The sequence below is a fragment of the Australozyma saopauloensis genome, chromosome 1 (genome assembly GCF_035610405.1).
Source record: "Australozyma saopauloensis chromosome 1, complete sequence".
Taxonomy (NCBI): Eukaryota; Fungi; Ascomycota; class Pichiomycetes; order Serinales; family Metschnikowiaceae; genus Australozyma; species Australozyma saopauloensis.
In genome coordinates, this window is record NC_086131.1 from 2,699,782 (window position 1) to 2,719,356 (window position 19,575).

The 19,575-nt window shown below is 46.0% G+C and overlaps 6 protein-coding genes across 6 annotated transcripts; 2 read left to right on the plus strand and 4 right to left on the minus strand.

The window, feature by feature from the left end:
* Nucleotides 1-1,904: 1,904 nt before the first annotated feature.
* PUMCH_001182 (uncharacterized protein) lies at nucleotides 1,905-3,932 on the plus strand (the record flags this gene model as incomplete). Its single annotated transcript, XM_063020246.1, has 1 exon — nucleotides 1,905-3,932. The coding sequence occupies one exon, from the start codon at nucleotides 1,905-1,907 to the stop codon at nucleotides 3,930-3,932; it is 2,028 nt and encodes a 675-aa protein (XP_062876316.1).
* A 2,450-nt stretch (nucleotides 3,933-6,382) lies between these two features.
* Nucleotides 6,383-10,945, plus strand: PUMCH_001183 (uncharacterized protein; the record flags this gene model as incomplete). Its single annotated transcript, XM_063020247.1, has 1 exon — nucleotides 6,383-10,945. One exon carries the CDS (start codon nucleotides 6,383-6,385, stop codon nucleotides 10,943-10,945), a length of 4,563 nt encoding a protein of 1,520 aa, XP_062876317.1.
* An 89-nt stretch (nucleotides 10,946-11,034) lies between these two features.
* PUMCH_001184 (uncharacterized protein) lies at nucleotides 11,035-14,937 on the minus strand (the record flags this gene model as incomplete). Its single annotated transcript, XM_063020248.1, has 1 exon — nucleotides 11,035-14,937. One exon carries the CDS (start codon nucleotides 14,935-14,937, stop codon nucleotides 11,035-11,037), a length of 3,903 nt encoding a protein of 1,300 aa, XP_062876318.1.
* Nucleotides 14,938-15,360: 423 nt separating this feature from the next.
* PUMCH_001185 (uncharacterized protein) lies at nucleotides 15,361-15,657 on the minus strand (the record flags this gene model as incomplete). The annotated part of the gene is made up of 1 exon (XM_063020249.1): nucleotides 15,361-15,657. The coding sequence occupies one exon, from the start codon at nucleotides 15,655-15,657 to the stop codon at nucleotides 15,361-15,363; it is 297 nt and encodes a 98-aa protein (XP_062876319.1).
* Nucleotides 15,658-16,659: 1,002 nt separating this feature from the next.
* Nucleotides 16,660-17,265, minus strand: PUMCH_001186 (uncharacterized protein; the record flags this gene model as incomplete). The annotated part of the gene is made up of 1 exon (XM_063020250.1): nucleotides 16,660-17,265. The coding sequence occupies one exon, from the start codon at nucleotides 17,263-17,265 to the stop codon at nucleotides 16,660-16,662; it is 606 nt and encodes a 201-aa protein (XP_062876320.1).
* Nucleotides 17,266-17,403: 138 nt separating this feature from the next.
* On the minus strand, nucleotides 17,404-19,383 carry PUMCH_001187 (uncharacterized protein; the record flags this gene model as incomplete). The annotated part of the gene is made up of 1 exon (XM_063020251.1): nucleotides 17,404-19,383. One exon carries the CDS (start codon nucleotides 19,381-19,383, stop codon nucleotides 17,404-17,406), a length of 1,980 nt encoding a protein of 659 aa, XP_062876321.1.
* Nucleotides 19,384-19,575: the final 192 nt, after the last annotated feature.

Consider the following 19,575-nt stretch of genomic DNA (forward strand, 5'->3'; position numbering starts at 1 on the left):
CACACGATTTGCAACTCGTGGACCGTCTCTATCTGGAGACCTTAGTGTAGCAACTGTCTGGGGAATTTAGCGGCTGCACGTGGGGCCATGTGGGGAATAGATGGGACTTGGATGGACTGACGCTCTGACTTGAGACATCGGAGATTGTGTAAATAGGCCATTATTTGTAAGATAATTAAAGGGACAGAACGATGGCCCGATTTTGATTATATGAGTTCAATTTAGATTCTTGCAGGGTGAACCAGGAACACCACCAAACCACTTTTGAATAAAATATGTGAATTTGATGCTATTCTACTATTTGATATGTATTTCCAGGTATCTGCAAAGGGGTTTTAGAAGATGCAATTAGCACCGCATTTATCTTCTGTTTCTGCGACTGACACATGCTGCAGGAACAATTGGGAATCTGACAGGTATCAGAACATGAGGTAATAGAAAGGGTCAGTGGTGGTAAATTGCGAACGATAATACAGTGCATGGTATTTTTAGGTGCGGGCTTTGGAATGTTGAAGTTTGTGCGACCGAAAACGGAACTTGTTCCTGATCTAGATCTACTGTTGTTGGAGGCTCCCTCCCTACATGACCTTATTCAACTCTCTTATCATGAGAGGCTAAATGCCATCTGAGAATTCTCATCCTCGCTTCCTCATCCATGCTTTAGGTTTGAGCAAAACAAACATGCTTGGCTCTTTTAGGGTCTACGATGGAATCCAGCAAGAAACCGGTTGCTCTGGAGATGAGGGGGATTTTAGAAAAGGGGTCTTGACATCAAAGGAAAACCGTCATTAGATATTTCAGGAACCTGTTTTTTGCAAAGCAAGAATCTTTTCTTAAAGTATTGAGCTCGGATCTCTTCAACCTTTGGGCACTCTTATGAAACTCAAGTATCACTCAAAGAAGATGCGGCAAACCACGCATTCCTGATTGTACCATGAAATCAACAGATACACAAACCTCAAGCACCAACCCCGATTCAGCGATATTATATACTAGTAGATGGTAGCTGACTAACTTTAAGCTTACATTATCTGCAGTCCTATTTTTACAGGGTCAATGGATGACACTACCAGCACCATCCATCAAAGCGGCTGAGTCCTGCAAAGGATCCTGAGAGAAAGCTCAGCAGAATAAGACTTTGGCTTCGCAACAGTCCTTTTCCATCCCAGATGAGCCTGGTTCCGTTTACATTTCCTAACAGGTGAAGAGATCCTGCAGGTGCGAAATAGTTCTGTATGTGTGCCATTTGTTTGTTGATGCCATTCAATATCTTTTCCTAATCGGGCCCACTTCATTCTTGTCTCACCAACAGCTGTCATCTGATTGTAGCGCAATGGCCATAGAAATTAACAGTAAGAAGCCTCTACGCTATATAATATTGTACCCCTCAAACAGCTCTTTCCAATTTCATTTCTTCTATTAATTTTCTGCCCCTCCCGTAGCCTCATACTAGTACTTTGAGTGGTTTTAGCATCAGTGAGACCCGACCTATCTGCAGTCCCTACACACCCAAGCTGGTCTTTATTTGTAAATACTGAAGCCCTATCTCGATCCGGAACGATTGTAAACACAACGGCCGATCGTGGAAACCCTCATCCGTCGCAGCGATAGGTTCTCTTTCAGTCAAAAGAAAAATACCAGCCGTTGCTTGCCTATTCGGTCTTCCTAGTATATATACTCAATTCGACCTGCGTTGGCTTTAGTGCGCTTAGAATTTCGTTCCTCCGACACCAACCTTCTGATCTCTGTGTCCATCCACTACTTGGCCCATTCCTGGTAGCAGCGTTGGCTTTGCATTGCATCACTGTTGTTGAATTCCCATCTCGGCTCGTTCGCCCATTCCCATTTTGTGTGCCGCCAGCACCGTCTGTTTCTGAACCAACAAAAGACACACACAGCCCACTATGAACCTTCGCTCATCCCAGCCGTTGCAGCCGCTTGAAGGCGACCACCTCAACAGAGCCTCCAATGTTACTCCCATCAAGGCTTCTCGCAGAAAAGACCTGCCGCTTGACTACTACAACTACTACAATAGTCAGAGACCCGGAGACAACCATGCCCAGGTGCAACAGCAGCAGCACCACCAGCAGGAAAAGGTGAAAAAGAAGAAGGAGAAGCTTTCTGCGCTTTGCAAGACTCCTCCCTCGGTGGTGCGTACCCGCAAGGGTATTGACTACCGTAGAGGTATGTTTCTTGGTGAGGGAGGCTTTGCTCGTTGTTTCCAAATGAAGGATGCTCAGGGCAAAATATACGCAGCCAAGACTGTTGCCAAGGCGCTGATCAAAAACGAAAAGACCAAAACCAAGCTTTTGCTGGAGATTAAAATCCACAAGTCTCTTAAACACCCCAACATTGTCAACTTCGTGGACTGCTTCGAGGACGACGTCAACGTGTACATCTTGTTAGAAATATGCCCCAATCAATCGCTCATGGAGCTTCTCAAGACCAGAAAACGTTTGACCGAGCCTGAGGTTCGTTTGTTCATGGTGCAGATCATTGGTGCCATCAAGTATCTCCATTCCCGCCGAGTCATTCACAGAGACTTGAAGCTCGGAAACATTTTCTTTGACCCAGACATGCGTCTCAAGATCGGTGACTTTGGTTTGGCCACTGTTTTGACCAGTGCTGAGTCTCGTAGATACACCATCTGTGGAACTCCAAACTACATTGCACCAGAGGTCTTGGGCGGCAAGCAGACCGGCCACTCTTTTGAAGTCGACATCTGGGCCATTGGTATTATGATGTATGCGTTATTGGTTGGCAAGCCTCCTTTCCAAGCCAAGGATGTCAACGTTATCTACGAGCGCATCAAGTGTATCGAGTTTCTGTTCCCTAGCGACAAGCCAATCAGCGAGAGCGCGAGAGTATTAATCACCGATCTTCTCAGCTTAGACCCAACAAAGCGCCCCTCCATCAACTCCATTTTAGATTATGCATGGTTCAAGGGCCCATTCCCATCCAAGACCAACGAGGAAGCGCTCACCGGCACCCCATCTGGTGTCAACAATATCTCCAACACGCAGAGCGCACACAACTTCGCATCCGCTAAGAACCAGGCCGGCATTTACACCCCTAAACTGAAGAACCCAGTTGAGATCTTGAAGACCGACTTAGAGTCCGACCAGCCACGTACTGTGTTGCCTCAGTCGTTGTCTCCAGGCGACACCAGGGCCAAATACCAAGAGGTTCCTGCGTCGCTTATAAATCAAGATGGCCGGTCCACACGCAAATTCTACTTCAATTCCAAATTCGCTAAGTCCATTATTAAATTGGAAAAGAGCCTTTCGGACACAGTCCACAACCTCCGGAGCCTTAGAAGCCGGGCTCATGACTCCGAGTTGACCGCAAGAGAGCTTCCGTCTTGCGAGCATCCTACGCTTATTTCTAAATGGGTTGATTACTCCAACAAATATGGATTCTCATACCAATTGAATAACGATGACATTGGTGTCCTCTTCAATGATGGAACCACCATTCTCAAACTTCACAACAGCGATAGATTCTTGGAATTGATTCCTCAAGACGGAGAAGGCTGGTCTTGTATTGAGAACTCCGTAAGCCACCCTCCATCCCAAGCAAGAAGACTGCTTGAGATCGTTGACTTCTTCGCCAAATACATGAACAGCAACTTGTCCAAGGTTAGTGAAAATGAAGAACGCAAGGACATTGTCTTCTTGCGTCGCTACACCCGTACCAGCGATTACATTATGTTCGAGATGACGAACGGTACATTCCAGTTTAACTTCAAGGACCACCACAAGTTCTGTGTTTCTAAGAACGGTCTCGTGATGACCCATGTGTCTCCGGAACGCGCCATTCAAACACACCCCACTGTGTTGTTGTTGGAACAAGGCAACTTCTTGACTGCTGATGTGCCCAACTGCTTGGAAAAAATAGCCATAATAGAGGCTGCCATTAGGGCCAAGATATAATAGCATACAAATATAATGAATAGCATTTTGATTGAAAGTCATTTTTAACTCTAGTTCCACATATTCTTTCTTAACTGTCTCTACACATATTCTCTTTTAACTGGCACTACACACGTTCTTCCAGGAGTAGGTAAAGAGCCTGTGAAGCAGCTTAGCTAAATACGAGAAGGAGAACATTAATGATTGTATTTCAAACTGTCGAGTGGTTCTTTTATTTATTCTATTTGGTGGCTTTGCTGAAGAGATACATTATGGTACATGTTTAATAGTCATTGTTGTTAAGCAAGGACTTAAGAGCCCATTCATCCTTGAACTTTGTTTTGAGAACATCCAATTCGGATATGAGACTGGAGCATGCGTTTTTAAGCGCATCTCTAGGAGTATAGTCTTCCTCAGTCTGGATTCTGAGCACAAAGTTGGCGAAAAGAGGATGCTCCACCTTGTAAGCAGCGAAGATGACTCTGTCGTCCTTAGCTAGCTGGGCCCGCAACAAATTAGCTAAGGTGTGGTCTTCTCTTTCGATCTTGATGATGGCTGCGTTGGGAACCTTCGTGTCAGGTATAATCTTGATTCTGGATGGTTAGTGCACCGTTTAACAATCTTAAAGTGTGCTGTTGCAATGAGCAATGGCTGGCTGTACATACTTTTCAACGCCATCGGGCAAGATGAACAACTCAAATCTGTCTGGAGCATTCATGTTGTTGGTGAAAGGTAGGTGGTACTGTGTATGGAGATGTACAGTTAGAGTATGGGGATGGGAGAAGATGGACTAGTGTGTGGAATGCAATTATCGAGAAATGTGGAGGGCTTTGATGAGATTGAATATTTTCGTGATTTTTAATCTTTGGTTTGAGCTGTAGTTTGATATGGCTTTTGGAGGTGTGGTGGATTCTTACCAATACCGGGCAGTTGAGCTGTCGCGTTACTTAGGCTGACCGATAAGGACAGCCTGGAATTTTATTATTTTAACATTATTTATATACTCGCTTTTTTATTTCTATAATAGTATTATTGGAAATGCATACATAGAGACATAATCCTTAGGGATATGGACCTCAGCAGGAGCCCGAGTTCACCTGGCATGTAATGCTGGCCGAAGGGCACAAAAATACTTTGGCTGATTTATCAGCCAATTATAGCTCACCTCCTCGAGTCTTTAAGAACCGGGGTGTTGAGGATCATCTAATTGAGTAATATGTTCCACCGCTACTAACTATGACCGTCAAATGTGTTGTATTTCACTCTTGCGAGAATTGACGGTGTCTTGATATCTTTCAATTTTTGAAGAAATCTGAATGATAAGTGAATAATTTCACATTTTTTGGTGTACTTTTGTTGAAATTTCAGTGAGTAGTGAAACTCTTCACATTTGTGAAGCCATACACTCAATTCCACCAAAAAGAAAAACTTGTAAAAATCCTAAATACTCAAAAGTTCGCCTCAAACATTGAAAAATTTAGAGAATCTGGACAGAATCTAAAGCAATTTGGCCCAAACACGATAATCTACAACATACACCCAGCTCTGTCCAGAATCTCCCATTCCACTTAATTGGTACTACTCACAACACAACCAGCCCAAACACACCACTCTCCAGTTCCCAAAAGACCACAAAAAAACTCAACCAATATCAACTCCCAAAAAAGAAACTAAAATACACTTTTATAAACCAAAACTCAATCGATTCTGACACACATTCTGTTCACCAGTCAAAATGCTCCTGCAGAAGATTTGCACCCATATGTACCATATATACCCCATTTGGTCCATACTAGCAACAGACGCATCAACCACAACCCCATTGCGAATGGGATAGGCGGTGTCCAGCGCGCACCCGTGCACCACGCACACCACACCAGGAACCGGCCTGCCGCCGTTACCCGCCCCAGCCTCACGTTTGGTTCCCAATGGCCACTTTTTGGCGTATTTCTCCACTATCACTCGGTCCAGCTACATCGCCAATTCATCCAATCTTGTGAACTTTGCCAGTGCCTTTTTCCCAAAACACACCGCTGCACACCCCGTATTTCCTGTGCCTCCACTTTATCAGTCCCGCGCTTGTTCCTTCCGATTTGCGCTTTCCGATATTGGACACTTCCATTCCCACAAGTAGTCCGGATATCCATCACCGATGCTGAACCAGGATAATCGGTGGACCAACCAGGGTCTTCCCATTAATCAGCCCTTCAAGTATGTTTGATTCTGTTCGATTGTGTAGAATTTGTCCTTTGGAGTATCAGATCGGCAGGGTATTCTGTCGAGGATGGGGACCGTACGAACTCCGATTGGCCGTGTGGGAGTCGCCGCTCTGGCAGACCCATGCATCGCCTTTGGTCATTTGTGGCCGCGATCGCCATTGCGCCATTCGGAAGTTCATTTGTTCGTCTAATTCCACGTTTTGATGCTATTGGTCTCCACCTCATCGAGACCCGCTCCGGCCACCCCCACCAATGAATGTTGCAATGTATAGTCACAGCTTACTAACCTCCAGCCGCCAATTGCCGCCGCCCGCCAAATTGGACTCCTCGGGCCAGAACTTCCAGCCCTTTGGCAACCTCCCAACCTTGGGCAGAGGAAATGCCTCCGGCACCCCCACCCATGGCTACGCCATCCCCTCCATAAACACTGGTGACGACAGAAGCAGCGCCGGCGCCGCAAGAATGCCCATGGTCCTGGGCTACGGGTCCTTGCCCGCCCATTCCTCCAACTCCATCTACAACCTCACCCATCAGAATGACCAGTCGCGCGCCCTGATGCCCCACCATCAACAACAGCTTCCTGCCCATCTACCTGGCCAACAACACCCCCAACCGCAACAGGCACAACAGAACCAACCACCACAGCCTTCACAGCAGGCACCGCAGCCTCAGCCCGCCCAAACGGCGCCACAAGCACCGCAGCCTCAACAGCCCCAGCCGCAACAACACATGCCTCAAGCGCAACAAAATCAGCAAATGCCGGCCCAGCAACTCGCTCTGGAACTCCAACAGCCCCCAAAGCTTCTCCTGCTGAACCATGCCCACAAACCCTCTCCCACTCAACACTTGACCCCTCTGTCTTTCGTCTCTCCTGTCCCGGGTAAGCCCGAAAAACAGTCTGAGTCTCCACAGCAAGGCAAATCTCCAGCTGCTGAGGATGGAGACATTAGTCGCATTCCTCATGGCTTGCTCAACCGCTCCTCCAGCTCCAGCATGTACAAGCCTTTGAATGTGAAAGATGCCTTGTCTTACTTGGATCAAGTCAAGATGCAGTTCTACAGCCAGGCTGATGTCTACAACAATTTCTTGGATATTATGAAGGACTTCAAGTCTCAAAGCATAGACACCCCTGGCGTGATTGACCGTGTTTCCACCTTGTTTCGTGGTCATCCCAATTTGATTCAGGGATTCAACACTTTCTTGCCCCCTGGATATCGTATCGAGTGCTCTTTGGATCCTTCTGACCCCAATGCAATTACTGTAACGACGCCCATGGGGGAGACAACTCGTCCAAATGTACCCGAAGCTCAAGTCCCAAGTGCTCCAACCTGGAGAGAGCAGGCACCACAACAAGTTCAACAGCAATTCAACCAAGAGCAGCAGCAGCCAGCACAGAACCAAAACCCTTCTGGCCACCAGTTAGAATTCAACCATGCCATTTCTTATGTGAATAAGATCAAAACTCGCTTTGCAAATCAGCCCGATATCTACAAGCAATTTTTAGAGATTTTGCAAACTTATCAGCGTGAGCAGAAGCCAATCGGCGAGGTTTACGAGCAGGTCACCCAACTTTTTGTGAACCTGCCAGACTTACTTGATGACTTCAAACGTTTTCTCCCTGATAGCGGTAATCAGCAACAACATGTTGAACCCCGTGCCGGAGATGAGAGCTTGGTTGGACAAATGGCTCAGCAGAATGTTGCTGCTAACGTCGAACATCCATATTACGCGGGAAACATTTCTCAATTGCCTCCGCTCGGCAACTTTCAACCTGCAACAGGCGCAACGGTCCCAGCAGACCAGCGTCCTTACCCATTTTCTGCGGCCCCGGAGGTCGAGCAGAACAACAAAGATGCTATACTTCGTAAAAACAGTGAGCACTATGACTACGAGAACAACTACAACGATGAGGCGCAGTTCTCAAGTGTCCGCGGTGCTCCAAACCCAATTCAAAAACAAAAGACTCCTGCCACCACTGGTGTTGTGCGTGCAAATGCAACGCTCGTCCCAGGAATTCCCGAGCCAGTTCCCCCAAATGTTATGGCCAAGGTATCTTCGCTTCTGGAAGAACTCTCTTTCTTCGACAAGGTTAAAAGGGCAATCGGAAACAAACAAACATATAACGAGTTTTTGAAAATGCTCAATTTGTTTTCTCAAGATATCATTGATAAGGACACTTTGGTGGAGCGTGTTGACCTGTTCCTCGGAGACAACCATGCTGACTTGCTTAACTGGTTCAAGCAGTTTGTGGGTTTCGAAGAAAAAACTCAACACATCGAGGACATTACATTCAAGAAACATCAAATCGAGCTTTCTTTGTGTAAGGCTTACGGGCCCTCATACAGACAACTTCCAAAAGTTGAAACTTACATGCCTTGCTCAGGAAGAGATGAGATGTGTTGGGAGGTTCTAAACGATGAGTGGGTCGGGCACCCTACGTGGGCCTCTGAGGACTCTGGATTCATTTCGCACAGAAAGAATCAATATGAGGAGATCTTGTTCAAGATTGAAGAGGAACGTTTGGAGTTTGATTATCACATGGAAGCCAATCTTCGCACAATTCAAACTTTAGAAACAATTGCCAATAGAATTGCAAACATGACTTCTGAGCAGAAGGCTATTTTCAAGCTTCCTCCTGGCTTAGGTCGTGTATCTCAGACTATCTACAAGAAGGTTATCCGTAAAATCTATGACAAGGATAGAGGGTTTGAAGTCATTGATGCTTTGCATGACAATCCTGCTGTCGCCGTTCCTGTTGTTCTTAAGAGATTGAAGCAAAAGGACGAGGAATGGAAGCGCGCTCAAAGAGAATGGAACAAGGTTTGGCGGGAGATGGAGCAAAAAGTCTTTTACAAATCCTTAGATCACTTAGGATTGACATTCAAACAAGCAGATAAGAAACTTCTCACAGCTAAGCAGATGGTCAGCGAAATTAGCACCGTCAAAATTGAGCAACAAAACAAGCGTCTTCATCCCTTGACACCTAAGCCGCAAGAGCAACTCAACTATACTTTCGACGACCGTGAGGTGATTTTTGACATCTTGCGTCTCAGCGAATTCTACATCCACCACTCCTCGAACTACTCTCTGGGAGATCGTGAAAAGTTGGGCGCCTTTTTCAAGCACTTCATTGGACTTCTCTTCGGTATCGCTGGCGAGGACATCGAATCTGGTCTCGCATTGCGTACTAAAGACAAGCAAACCGCTGAAACCACTACTTCCAACATCGATGAAAATGGAACTGCTTCGGAACAGAACGACAGCGAGCCCGTGGTTTCTAAGAAACGTAGCAGAGAACACGATTTGCTCAGAGATGTATTGAAGAAGCAGTCCAAGTCTAGAAAAGATGAGGTGGATGATTCACCAGCCAACGAGTCAGAAGATGCAGACATCCGCGCCAGTGTTGAAAATTCTGGCGATTTTTGGATCCAGGCAGCTTCTCTTAAATTCTCCTTGGAGAATGTACGTCTTGAGGAAAAACGTGATCGCTTCAATCTTTTCTGTAACACGACCATTTACGTGTTCGTTCGTCACTTCCGTACTTTGTATGAGAGACTCTTGGAGATCAAGATTATGGACGAGGAGGTGAAGAAGGAGATTGCGCTGAGAAAATTACCGCAGTTTGCAAAGGACTTGAATCTTGTATCCCATCAACTAGAGGATTTAGGAGTGGATATTGTTTCTGGTCCTCAGAGTTGTTACGAGCAAGTTCTCTCGCTAGCAGAACGGTTGTTGGATGGTGAGATTGAACATCAATGGTTCGAAGAGAGTTTGCGCCAAGCTTACAGAAACAAAGCATACAAATGTTACACTCTCGACAAGGTCGTCCAGTCAATGGTAAAGTATATGCATACCATGATCACTGACTCGAAAACATCCGAGATGCTTTTGTTGTACGAGCAGGATCGTAAAAGTCCTTCCACGACTGCAAAAGACCAAATTTTGTACCGTATGCAAGTGCGTAACCTCATGAACACCGAGGAAAACATGTTCAAGGTGTCTTTCCAAGAGTCAACGAATACGATGAACATTCAATTCGTGGGCCTCGACGATTTGACTATCAACGATCATGCTAATGCTGAGGAGATGTACAACTATTACGTTACGTCATATGTCATGTCTCATCCAACTGAAGGTGTGCCGATTTCGAAAATCAATATGCCCTTCCATAAGAGCTTCATTCAATCAATTGAAGAAGAACAATGTGAAGGCTCTCTGTTGAGCGAGCTTCGTGTTTCGATCTGCGAAAACTCTTACAGGTTGTTCTTTGAAAAGGACACTTATGATGAGTTCACAGCCAAGTCATTGTTTTCGAAAGCTAAGGATGCCGTGGTGGCTTCACCAAGCGAAAAGCTCGAGTCACTCAAGCTGATTTTGGAATCATCTGCACCATGGAACTCAAACTTGTCTGAAGAAACAAGCTCGAAACTTCAGACTAGTTTTGACTTGCTTTTGAATGAGGGAGCAGCAGCATATAAGAAACTGGAGGCTGGGCAACACAACAACAGTGACACTGCGCAGCGCGAAACTGACTCTGTGAATGCAGAAGAGAACCCAGAAGAAAAAAGCGAAGAAAAAGAATCAAATGAAGGAGATGATAAGAAAGCAGACACTCAGGATGAAGGCATAGAATCAGGAATCACAACGGAAGGACCCGTTTCCACAAGCAGCTTCAAAGTCAATCCTGATGCAACCATAGATGCTGATTCTACTGTAGTTCAGGATGCAAATGACACTACAATTCAGCAGGATGCCAACGATACTACCATGGATGATGCCACCGAGCCTGGATCATTCAATGGAACTGGCAATTAAAATATTTTCTCTAATTACTTGTACGTCTAATGAATACAAAAGTTAAATGCTAATTTCATCAAATACATCATAAATATTTACATTACAATTCAGAACATTGTGCCCTCTGCAACAGCTTTGGCCAACCTTTCCGTGGCTAAGGTATGTGCCAATCTCTCACGTTGCTCCAATCTTCTGCTAACAAAAGACTTTTCGTTTCGAAGAATCAACATACGCAAAATGATGTTCTCGGCAGATGTTTGTGCAGTTAATGGGTCAGATTGCAATTCACGCGCCTCTTTGGCAGCCTTTTCTCTGGCCTTGGCAGTAGCGTTGGCACGAATCGTCAGACTTCTTGCAATTGAACCTGCGCGAGAGCGCAACTTTGATGGCTCAGTCATGGCGCTCAGAGTGAGTACATTGTTTTTGTCACGTAATGTTTGCACAAAAGCAGGAGACAAGCGATCCACTTCTTGCACCAACACCGTCACGTCAGTATCGTAATAAACGGGTACAAGTAATAAAGACTGGTACTTGTCAGTCTTGAGGTCCAGGATTGGAGGTCCATTTCCACCATTGTGGAAAAAATCAATGCACAAAAAGTTGAGCCAGCCAATCACAGTTTCAATTTCGTTTGTTGTCAAAACCTTACCAAAGCCTAGATTGCCGATGGAGTTGGTGACATTCACAACGGCAGAGGTCACAGCAGATTGCCAACCCAGTTTTATCTGACCACCTCCATGAATTTTGTTTTTCATTCCGATCAGCCGGAGAGCCTTTGAACTAGTGAGTTTTGGAAGGAGAAGTTCATCTGCACTGTCAATCACAACATTCCAAGCTTCTAACATCACCGATAAAAGTAAGTTCTTCGTTAAGCATTCGGCCAAAACCAGGAGGTTAACATTAAGAAAGTCATAGAGAGGCATCATCGCTTGATCTTGCTGTTCTTCCGTGGGTTTCAAATTTCCTGAACCACCACAAATGGACTTGAGCGTTTGCCTTGAGAAACTCCGTTTAACACAACGCGAGAATCTTGCCACGATCAATTTGATTATGCGTTGCTCGGCTCGCTTCAAAGCACGATGTGCTCTTCCCATGGCAAAAATGGCATCTTCACGCTCACTTTCAACAGCAATTTCGATTAAAAGACGGCCCTGTGAATCTAGATCTAAGTATACTTCTTGAGGAATACCGTCGTGCTTAAATTTGCGAGGATCTAGTTGGATGAGCGCTCTTCCACATACTCCATGAGTCTTGAAACTGTCTTCCCAAACAGTGACTGAAACGGACATAGCATCATTTGCAGGTATGCTTGCCTCAAATTCTTCATCCCAAGTAGGAGTATCGCCTTCAACAGTCCTTGTTTTAGCAATGGTGCGCCGAGCAACCGTGTCAATCAACGTGACATACGGCTTTACAGTTGAGCTTTCTGACGCAGATCTTATGTTTTCACCTCTGACAATTCTGACCGTGAAAACATGATTGGAATATTTATGGCGGGCTGTGGGATCTCTAGCTAGAACAGTAGCAGAAACAGCCTCTGGTTCTAATATGTCCTCAAGTTTTGATAACTGCGTGATCATTGCTCCAAGGTTATTGAGTCCCACACACGTTCTGGGCGTGAAATTGACCGGTTCTTCCTCCAATTTTTCGCTTCCTAGCTTCTGTTCAACAAGAAGTTTGGCCTCGGTAAGCCAACTATTTTGTGTAGGCACAGGAGACTCAGTTTCAAGAGTAAGATCATGCATGACCATATCCGAAATTTCATTGGCATACATGATGCAGCAAGAGCTAATACTCTTCATGAAAGATGTCTTGACCTTAGCAAGCTGATAAGCGTTTTCCCACTTCAAGTCTGAAAGTATGCCAAGATAGTGCCGTATCAAGGTAAAAATATCATGTACCGAGGAACTGTATTTCTTGTCCTCATCTTCAAGATCCATCGGTTTGAAGTCGTCACTAGCAAGTGCATTTTGTACAAATTCACAGATTTTATCATTGCTTTCCTGAACCCATGATTGCAAGTAAGGAAACGAAAACGCTTCTAGGTCAAAAGCAAATTGCAGCTTGGTTGAAACTTGCTTGTGGATTGAGCGAATTTCGCACAAAGTCTTGTACACCTCCAATGCATCTCCATAATTGAGGAATTCACCCTTTGACTGTATTAGAGAAGTGATGTGAGCCAAAATTTTGGCTGCATCAGCTGCGAATAGAGTCGAAACAATTTCGGCGTAAGTTCTCCCTATGTTCATGAAGTCGAGAAGAGGGTGGGGATATCTCTTTTGTAGAAATTTGATGTCTTTGATAATGCCATCAGCAATATCGAGAACGTGCAACACGCTGATTGTATCATCACGAGGAAGAGTTGCAAGGTGCTCAGCATACAGAGCCTCTGAAGTTCTTACTAGGGTCTTTGAAAGTCGCTTCTTCCACTTAGATACCCCTCCCAGCTCTTCAAATTTGTAAAACAAACAGTCGCTTTCAACATAGTCATCTAAAAACTGGAGGTATGGCGAAAATTTGGGTTTGACGACCCTACTAAGAACTGATCCCAAGCACTCACGAAGACTGTGAAAACACATAGCATAAACATTTCCCAACTGTTGGACCCATTGTGATTTGTCTTGAAGAGACCAGGAATCTTTCTCGTCCCAGTCGAGATTTGCCTCGTCAATAATACGTTTACATGCTTGAAATACGCTTGCAGCACTGGAAAGCTGAATTGGACCGATTTCGGAAGGAGTAGACACACAAAGCGGGTCTGTCAAGATACCTCCGAGTTGAGCAGCTTTAATGAGTGATACAGCTCGTGTCGGAGCATCCATTCTCCAGATGCGGGAGCATTGTAAAATTAATTCTCCGGACTTCTTTGTGAACAAGAGCGAATTAGAGTTGAAGTCGCTCTGGTCTTGTTGGCGTTGGTGAAGCAAACACAACTTGACGAAAACGGCGTGGTACAAAGAAATTAGATGTTGTGGAGGAGAGAAATAGAACTCCTCGCCGACTGGCAAGTCTGGAACTGGCCTGAGCCTTATAGTGGCAGGTATTGGATACTTCTTACTGATGTAGTCACAGGCCAGCACTGTTCTCTTCTTCCACTCGTCATAATCTTCTGTGGTTGCAAAGTTATTGGCCACAGAGGCATCCTCTGCTATCAGCAAAAGAAACTTGTTCATATCCTTATGGATGGTTTTAGGACTGACGAACGGACGGAGTCTTTGTATATCGGCCTGTAAGATGTCTTGGTCAATGCGGAATATCTCATACAATAGTGATACATAGCCTTGATCTAGATCCGAAACCTTAAACGAGGGCTCTGTGTACTTGAAAGAGCCCGCTTGGGTTGAATTGAAAGATGGTCGACTCTTAAGCGTGCCGGGTTTAAGAGAAGATTTGTGCTCATTAAGTTTGTTGATAATGGCCTCGGAATTGCGGTCCCTCTGCACCAACAGCATGATAATATCCACGAACGTTTCTGTCTGGCGAAAGACCACCAGCGCGACGTCCTCGGATGATACCAGCGCCAACTTGACCACTTCTTTGTTGGCGGTAGACACGAACTTCATGACGAGGATATCGACCGAGGCACCTCTCTTGATCTCATCTACGACCCGCGGGTCCAAGAGTTCTCCGTAGAAGCGAAGCAACAGTCGTCTAGTGAGGTCATCGTGGTTCAGAGACGCCATAGCGATCAGATTAAGTTTGGCCTTGAGATCAGCGACCAAGTATGATGGAAGCAGCGTATCGCCATCGAAGCGAGACATCCGCGACCGCCGGAGTTCGGACAGCGGGCGAGACTCGGTGCGTGTGAGTTCAGGCTGGGCCACTGGCTGGTAGAAGCGAACCTCGGTGATGTAGTCTAGAAGTATCACTTTTAGGACATACTCGTAGAGTCTGGCTAGATCGACCTCCAGCAGTTCTGGGTCGTCTTGAGAGGGAGAGTTGGCGCGGCTTTGGCGGGGGCTCAGAATGCCTTTTTCGGTTCGTCGTTTTGACGATGGTGCTTGCATCATATTCGTGGAGAAATGGTACTACAATTACAATAGGCTATGTATGGAAAGAAGTGAGGAAGTGAGGAAGTGTGTAAGAGAGTGAGTGAATAAGTGAGTAAGTGAGTAAGAGACGAGTATATATAGGGGATACAATTGTTTGTATATGTGGAGGAGAGGTTGAAAGGAGTGTGAAGGGTTAGTGATGTGTTGTGGTCAGTTGACACATCAGGTATTACTGTAATGGGTGCGAGTGCATGGATAGGCGACAGGCGATGTGCAACCATAGTTGGATGTGAAAAAGAGGCTTGCGGAGAAGGAAATATTCTCGCAGGGTTTACACGACCAATAATATGGTGGATTTGACAAAATTACGCTTCGTAGGTTTCGAGGGTTTGGCGTTGGATAGCACAACACCCTTCACTGTTCCATAATACAGGCCAAAAATTAGGGGGAATATTGTTGCTGCAAATCGTCTGCATCTTTTACATCTTTTGCTTCGTCTGCATCTTTGACCGGAGCGGGCTCCTCTGCCACGGGCAGCGGTTCACTCTTCACCTCTCTGTTCAGCTCCTTCTTCACAGCGCCCACCTCGTCGCCCTCAGAGCGGTGGCCTTCGTCTTCTGTGGAAGAGCCCAGGTGGAGGTCTGCGGCCAAAATCTCGTCCTCTTTATATAAGTGTCTGCCTAGAAGCTTGTTCATCTCAAACATGTCGATTTTGTTTTTCCGGAAAACAGCACGCATCTTGGAATCGCAATTGATGTTCCGCTTATCGGCCTGGTCCTGAAGCCCGTGCTTCTTGATGTATATCCAGAGCTGTTTCACCACCTGTGGCCTGCTGCATTCCTTCACCCCGAGAAGCTCCAGAAGCTGTGTAGATAGAGTGAACGGAGCATTGAACGGGGTTTTGAGCACCGAGCGGCGCGGATTCTTACGTTTTACGGTCTTTGACAATTTCGTCACCTTGTGACTTGCTGCAGATCTGGTACTTCGGCTCGGACGACCCCCTCTGGCCTCTTGTCGTTGGAGCTTGAGTGCCAATAGTCTGTCTTGATCCTCATCCGGTGTGGGCGACTTTAGAGCCGGACTGGATTTCCGTTTCGGAGGTTCTTCGGAGGACTCGCGCGACGATGACTTTTGCTTCTTTTTCTCTTTGCCCTTCTTGAGTTCGTCCTGGAACTTGTAGTACCGATCCAAGATCGTCTCGTTGATGTCCTTCTGCTCGCAGTTAGTTGACGCAAATTCGGAAAAACAATTATACAATAACACAGTAACATACCTTTTGCTGGTCCAAATCAACCGAGTAGAGTTCCAGTAGCGCGTTGCGGATCTTCTTCACTGTGACCGTCTCCAAGTCAGCAGCGGTAATGATAGCCTGGGGTTAGTAGAGTTTGGGTGGTTGTGCTCAATTGACTTGCATACATCTATCATGGGCACGTAGGCCTTTTGGCGGAATTCTTTTGACATATAACGGTCGTGCTATATTTGAAACTATAGAGCCTTCTCCATGGTGAGGCTGAATATGGGGTAGGACCAGTATGGGTTACAGGATAAATGGCCATTTTCTATCGTCGAACGTGACGGGCTACAATGAACAAATCCAATTTTTTGCATCTGTATTTTTTTTTCGTATAATCGATTGCAGATACCACTTGCGAAAGTCTTCTACAGAGGGAGAGAGAGCTCCCGACATTAAGGCAAAATGAAGCGCGCGGAATCCTGTTCCGTTTTCCTCGTCTATGAACACTAAGCTTGTTGGTTTCTCAAGTTACGTTTCTGTTGCAACTCGTTCTTCTTCACCAACTTCTTTCTCTCAGCACGAGCCAACGTACGAGGGTCAATAAGCTCGTCTGCAGTGCCCTTGACCTTGTCCTCAACTTCCACCAACCACTGGTTGTCGAGCTCCTTGTTCTTACCCTTGTAACCCCACTTAGGAACCCAGGTGCCGGTAGCCTCATCGTACACCATCTTTCCGTCCTTGGCCTTGGCCTTGATACCCTTGATGGCAGCGAACTTCTCCCACTTGGTCTGTGGCTTGGCCTTAGGAATGGACTTCTCTCTGGGCAAGATTGTCGTTGGCTCTGGCAAGTGTATGAGGGCCATGGTCGAGTCTTGGCCAGTGGACGAGCCGTGTGTGTCAGTGGTGGTCTTGATAGGCAAAGACAAAATCTGGTTGATTAGAAGCTGGAGGTTGTCTCTGGTAACCTCGGCCAAGTATTTCTCTTTCTGCTCAGGGTCCTTGAGCTTGTCTGCATCGAGTGGGTTTGGGTCGAAGGTAGCCAAGTTACCAAGGTCGTAGGTGTTTGGAAGAGGCTTCTCGACAGTGACAGACTTGAATTCAGGAGGCGACATGTTTGTGTTTGTATGCTGAATTTGACAATGGAGTTGGCACTTTGATTTTGTAAGTGTGTAATTTTTCACTGTGAAGAGCGATGAGCATCGCACTGTGGTGAACTACACACTCTGGGGAGTTGGCCAGTCGTGCACACCTCACATGGATGAAGATTGCCGCTGTGCGCTACGGAAAATCCACACAGAAAAAATGGCCATCACCGCTATCGCGCCTCCGGCAATTACCACGGGCTTGACATTTTCAAAGTCTTTTGTGTCTGGATGTGTTTCGAGGCCTGGGGTGGCTGTGCTGGGGACCTGCGCAGCGTCCACTAGTTGAATGAAAAGCTCATGAATAGACGTAGTCCAGGAGCTCGAAATATGCGATGGTGAACTGAGAAATAGATCTCGTGTGTAGTTTTCGGGTTGAACATCACTTCTCTGCTGCTGCTTGTCTAAGTCTGCTTTAAGCGCGGCGAAGACGGATGGCACATCGTCCAAGAGCTTGTGATACTTCTCTCTTAAATCCACCAAGTATTGAAACAGGTCAGGATCCGATGAGTCGTAGGTGTAGCAAATCACATCGCATTGATCAAGGCGCTTCTGGTTCTCTAATATGGCGGGCTCGAGTTCCCCGAGTTCCTCTAAGATCAAGTAACATTGCTTTCCACCACGAAGTTCTATGTCCTTGACACATACCTTTGGCTTGATCGTTGGCAGATAGATGTCGCTGAAAGTTCCGTGAATGAAAGATTCGAGAAGAGATGTTTTTCCAGATTTTGGAGCTCCGATAATATAACAGTTAAAGACATTGCGATCAGTCACTGGACCACGGTACTGCTTCCCTTGCTTCTGCCGGAGTTTCCTAGGCTTGGTCACTTTAATGGCCTTGGTGGAATTTCCCTCATCAAATCCCAAATAGGCCAAGTATTCAAGAGTGGTCTTATGATCTAAGAACGTTGTCAAGTTCCATTGTGCTAACCAACCCTGAAGAGACACATAGCCTTTTTCAGTGCAGACGATCGAGGAAGGAAATTGTGTTTCGGTCCACAACTTCGGGATGCCAGGAGTCGGGACGAACAAATTATTCAACTCAACCTCACTTAGGCCTCCGTCGTTGTCCTTGTCAAACTTGATGAATAGATCAACAAAGAATCTATAGCCTGTTGGACTGAGCTCAACACTTGATTTCTGGTTGATTTCTATCTTTGGATAGAGAAACTTGTCATTCAAAGAGAGCGAGTTAGTGTAGTGAAAGGCCCGGAAGATACCCCAAATAGTCTCATGGCGACCCTTTTCAGCATATATTTTATTCAAAATGATAAACGCGTTTTCAGAAATGCCTCGGGTGGAACTGGCTGTCGAGTCTTCTGGAAGAATGATGGCGTCCACTGTCTGGAGGATGTCGTCGAACTGCTCCTGCGAGGCAGGCCGAGAGAAGCATTTCATATGTAGATCTGAGAATTCTTTGAAGTTGAGAAGTCCATCTTGATCGCCATCACAGAGGAAAAAAATACGTTTCAAGGCCTCGACCGCGGCGGCTTTCAAACTCCCCTCTTTGGAATCGAAAATCGGCGAGATAGGATGGGTAAACGCCCGCTGACACAAATAAAACGCCTCGACAACATTCCTGTTTGTTTTGGCACTACAACGCAAACACGCCTCTATTTCCTTATAGTCCGAGATCAAAGGCATGAACTCATCGGACCGGATGTGTTTAAACGACGACGACGATTTCTCTACAGCATCGCACTTATTCTCACACACGATGATGGGCACATTGACACCCATGGCACGAAACATCGGCATCCAATGAAGCGACACTCGTTCGTATGTGTAGTGATCCAGATAGACCAACAAGATCACATCGGCCTGCTTCAATTCCCGACTGAGGGCGGCCTGGTCTGTGGCACGTGTATCTACAATTACGGTTTTGTCCGGCAAATGGTCCGAGAGGGACAGGAGGTTGAGATCACCCTCGTCAGAGGCGTCTCTTTGTGTTTCGAAGTCTTCCTTCGAAATGACGATTGGGGGGATGATTCCCGGGACACTGGAGACAAACTCCTCTTTTGTGAACGCTGCGATGAGACTGGACTTGCCGACGGTGTCGTCGCCGCACACGACGATCCGTAGAGACATGTGGTTGTGTTTGGAGTAGAATCTGGGGTAAATCAGCAGTGGTAGTACAGTGAGAGATAGAGTAAAGTGGGTCAGATTATACAAATTCGAATTGAGCGAACGTATCGGGAGATAAGTTTGGCATTTATTTTACTAGTTGAAAAATTCGAGATAAGTTTACAGAAGACATTTGCATCGACCTTCAGTGGAGAA